Genomic DNA, 4,431 nt, shown 5'->3' with positions numbered 1-4,431 from the left:
AGAAGAGGCACCCCCTGATCTAAGCTCCCAGGCCTCTTAACTATCACTAGGTAACCACAGGGGAGCCAGGAAAAGACACCAATCTCACAAGGGTACCCAGTCTTAAGTTGAGTAAGCCTAGGCACAGAACACTCAAGGGAGGGAAGTTCTTTGATGCAAGGGTTGTGAATAAGTGGAACAGCTTGCCTGAAGGAGTTATATCCAGCCCTTGTGTCAGTACTTTCAAAAATCACTACAACAATATGGAAACACACACTTAGAAGATGCACCCTATGATAAAAGCTCCCAGGCCTCTCAACTATCACTAGGTAACCACAGGGGAGCCAGGTGTGCAGACATTTCGTTACCCAAGAACACCTATTTGACAAGGCTTTCGTGGGAGTTGTGGGCATTTCCAGGAGTAGTTTTATGACCCTGGTGGTAGTGTGACCCTTCCTCTGTACCGTGAACCTAAAGAAACACACATCTGACAAGGCTTTCGTAGGAGTTGTGGGCATTTCCAGGGATAGTTTTATGACCCTGGTGGTAGTTTGATCCTTCCTCTGTACCGTGAACCTAAAGAAACACACATTTGACAAGGCTTTCGTAGGAGTTGTGGGCATTTCCAGGAGTAGTTTTGTGACCCTGGTAGTAGTTTGACCCTTCCTCTGTACCGTGAACCTGAAGAAACACACATCTGACAAGGCTTTCGTGGGAGTTGTGGGCATTTCCAGGAGTAGTTTTATGACCCTGGTGGTAGTTTGACCCTTCCTCTGTACCGTGAACCTGAAGAAACACACATTTGACAAGGCTTCCGTAGGAGTTGTGGGCATTTCCAGGAGTAGTTTTATGACCCTGGTGGTAGTGTGACCCTTCCTCTGTACCGTGAACCTGAAGAAACACACATTTGACAAGGCTTCCGTAGGAGTTGTGGGCATTTCCAGGAGTAGTTTTATGACCCCGGTGGTAGTGTGACCCTTCCTCTGTACCGTGAACCTAAAGAAACACACATCTGACAAGGCTTTCATAGGAGTTGTGGGCATTTCCAGGAGTAGTTTTATGACCCCGGTGGTAGTGTGACCCTTCCTCTGTACCATGAACCTGAAGAAACACACATTTGACAAGGCTTCCGTAGGAGTTGTGGGCATTTCCAGGAGTAGTTTTATGACCCCGGTGGTAGTGTGACCCTTCCTCTGTACCGTGAACCTAAAGAAACACACATTTGACAAGGCTTTCATAGGAGTTGTGGGCATTTCCAGGAGTAGTTTTATGACCCTGGTGGTAGTGTGACCCTTCCTCTGTACCGTGAACCTAAAGAAACACACATTTGACAAGGCTTTCGTAGGAGTTGTGGGCATTTCCAGGAGTAGTTTTATGACCCTGGTGGTAGTTTGACCCTTCCTCTGTACCATGAACCTAAAGAAACACACATTTGACAAGGCTTTCGTAGGAGTTGTGGGCATTTCCAGGAGTAGTTTTATGACCCTGGTGGTAGTGTGACCCTTCCTCTGTACCGTGAACCTGAAGAAACACTCATTAGAACCTGACCTTAGTGTTGGTGTGATGTGTTGACAAGTAAGTGTGTATTTGTTTTCTGAAGGAGTCTATTGTACCGCACTCTAAAATCTGATGAGGGAGTCTGTTCCAGTGGTGTACGGTGCGTGGAAAGTATGAGTATGCATCAGTGTTAGTGTGTGTTATGAGTATGTTGATTCCTTGCGTTGTGTAGGTATGTTTGTGGGTCAATGTGAGTGTGTGTGATCTTGTATAATACGTGTAAGTCTGTGTGCTTGTCTGCGTATGTGAAGAGCTTCCATGTTGATGTGTTGTTTGATCTGTGTTCTGATACCAGGTGTTCCAGTGAGTGTTTGCAGTGAACCTAGACCCCTTAGTGTTGATATACTCTAACTTATCAATACTTGTTTGCAATGAACCTAGACCCCTTAGTGTTGATATACTCTAACTTATCAATACTTGTTTGCAATGAACCTAGGCCCCTTAGTGTTGATATACTCTAACTTATCAATACTTGTTTGCAATGAACCTAGGCCCCTTAGTGTTGATATACTCTAACTTATCAATACTTGTTTGCAATGAACCAAGACCCCTTAGTGTTGATATACTCTAACTTATCAATACTTGTTTGCAATGAACCTAGGCCCCTTAGTGTTGATATACTCTAACTTATCAATACTTGTTTGCAATGAACCAAGACCCCTTAGTGTTGATATACTCTAACTTATCAATACTTGTTTGCAATGAACCTAGCCCCCTTAGTGTTGATATACTCTAACTTATCAATACTTGTTTGCAATGAACCTAGCCCCCTTAGTGTTGATATACTCTAACTTATCAATACTTGTTTGCAATGAACCTAGACCCCTTAGTGTTGATATACTCTAACTTATCAATACTTGTTTGCAATGAACCTAGGCCCCTTAGTGTTGATATACTCTAACTTATCAATACTTGTTTGCAATGAACCTAGACCCCTTAGTGTTGATATACTCTAACTTATCAATACTTGTTTGCAATGAACCTAGGCCCCTTAGTGTTGATATACTCTAACTTATCAATACTTGTTTGCAATGAACCTAGCCCCCTTAGTGTTGATATACTCTAACTTATCAATACTTGTTTGCAATGAACCTAGACCCCTTAGTGTTGATATACTCTAACTTATCAATACTTGTTTGCAATGAACCTAGCCCCCTTAGTGTTGATATACTCTAACTTATCAATACTTGTTTGCAATGAACCTAGCCCCCTTAGTGTTGATATACTCTAACTTATCAATACTTGTTTGCAATGAACCTAGCCCCCTTAGTGTTGATATACTCTAACTTATCAATACTTGTTTGCAATGAACCTAGGCCCCTTAGTGTTGATATACTCTAACTTATCAATACTTGTTTGCAATGAAACAAGAACCATTAGTGTTGATATTCTATAAATTATAAATACTTGTTTGAAATTAACATATACCCATTAGTGTTTATATACTCTAACTTATCAATACTTGTTTGCAATGAACCTAGCCTTTATAGTGTTGATATACTCTAACTTATCAATACTTGTTTGCAATGAACCTAGGCCCCTTAGTGTTGATATACTCTAACTTATCAATACTTGTTTGCAATGAACCTAGCCCCCTTAGTGTTGATATACTCTAACTTATCAATACTTGTTTGCAATGAACCTAGGCCCCTTAGTGTTGATATACTCTAACTTATCAATACTTGTTTGCAATGAACCTAGCCCCCTTAGTGTTGATATACTCTAACTTATCAATACTTGTTTGCAATGAACCTAGCCCCCTTAGTGTTGATATACTCTAACTTATCAATACTTGTTTGCAATGAACCAAGGCCCCTTAGTGTTGATATACTCTAACTTATCAATACTTGTTTGCAATGAACCTAGACCCCTTAGTGTTGATATGCTGTAACTTATCAATACTTGTTTGCAATGAACCTAGGCCCCTTAGTGTTGATATGCTCTAACTTATCAATGAGTGTTTGCAATGAACCTTTCCTCTAACCCATCAATAAGTGTTTGCAATGAACCTAGCATATTCCACTAAGCAATTACGAGACCCACATCACCTCAGATAACACTAATAATGATGATAATAATAATAATAAAACCATAAATGTAATAAACGAATTAGGAGAATGTAGTCTTGTTATAGTTATTGGATTGAAGCATGAAAACTTGATCAGCGACGGACAGGAGAAAAACATATTATAGCGGTGCTCACGGTCTTTGTCGATGTTGTTCAATGGTTGGCCCTTCTTCTCATAACCTCATTCGGTGTGTGTGTGTGTGTGTGTGTGTGTGTGTGTGTGTGTGTGTGTGAGATTAATGTAATATCTCGTAGCCTCGAACACAGACCTTACTTTTTTGGTTAGGTTAGATTAGGTAAGGTTAGGTTAGGTTAGGTAAGGTTAGGTTAGGTTAGGTTAGGTTAGGTTAGGTTAGGTAAGGTTAGGTTAGATTAGGTAAGCTTAGGTAAGGTAAGGTTAGGTTAGATTAGGTAAGGTTAGGTAAGGTTAGGTTAGGTTAGATTAGGTAAGGTTAGGTTAGATTAGGTAAGGTTAGGTTAGGTAAGGTTAGATTAGGTTAGGTTAGGTAAGGTTAGATTAGGTAAGGTTAGGTTAGATTAGGTAAGGTTAGGTTAGGTAAGGTTAGGTTAGATTAGGTAAGGTTAGATTAGGTAAGGTTTGGTTAGATTAGGTAAGGTTAGGTTAGGTTAAGTAAGGTTAGATTTGCTGTTGCCCATTTTTCCATGTTTCCTCCTCCTCTTTCTTCCTCCTCCTCCTCCTCTCCCTCCTCTTCCTTCCCTCCCAATGGTTAGGTTAAGTTAGGTTTGATGTTGCCTGTTTTTCCATGTTTCCTCCTCTTCCTCCTCCTCCTCCTCCTTCTTCCTCTTCCTCCTCCTCTTCTTCCTCA

General features: G+C 40.7%; 1 protein-coding gene across 1 annotated transcript in view; it reads right to left on the bottom strand.

The window, feature by feature from the left end:
• The window catches only part of LOC126988334 (uncharacterized), a 3,106-nt gene extending 264 nt beyond the window's left edge, over positions 1–2,842 (bottom strand). The window contains exons 1-2 of the mRNA XM_050846391.1: positions 1,186–2,842; positions 12–765 (exon numbers count right to left, since the gene is read on the bottom strand). Coding sequence (XP_050702348.1) covers positions 12–765; positions 1,186–1,442 — 1,011 coding nt within the window. The 5' untranslated portion in view covers positions 1,443–2,842. The remainder of the gene's footprint in view (positions 1–11; positions 766–1,185) is intronic.
• Positions 2,843–4,431: the final 1,589 nt, after the last annotated feature.

This window comes from Eriocheir sinensis, chromosome 69 (assembly GCF_024679095.1).
Source record: "Eriocheir sinensis breed Jianghai 21 chromosome 69, ASM2467909v1, whole genome shotgun sequence".
NCBI classification, from domain to species: Eukaryota; Metazoa; Arthropoda; class Malacostraca; order Decapoda; family Varunidae; genus Eriocheir; species Eriocheir sinensis.
This window is presented reverse-complemented; position numbering and strand designations above follow the sequence as displayed.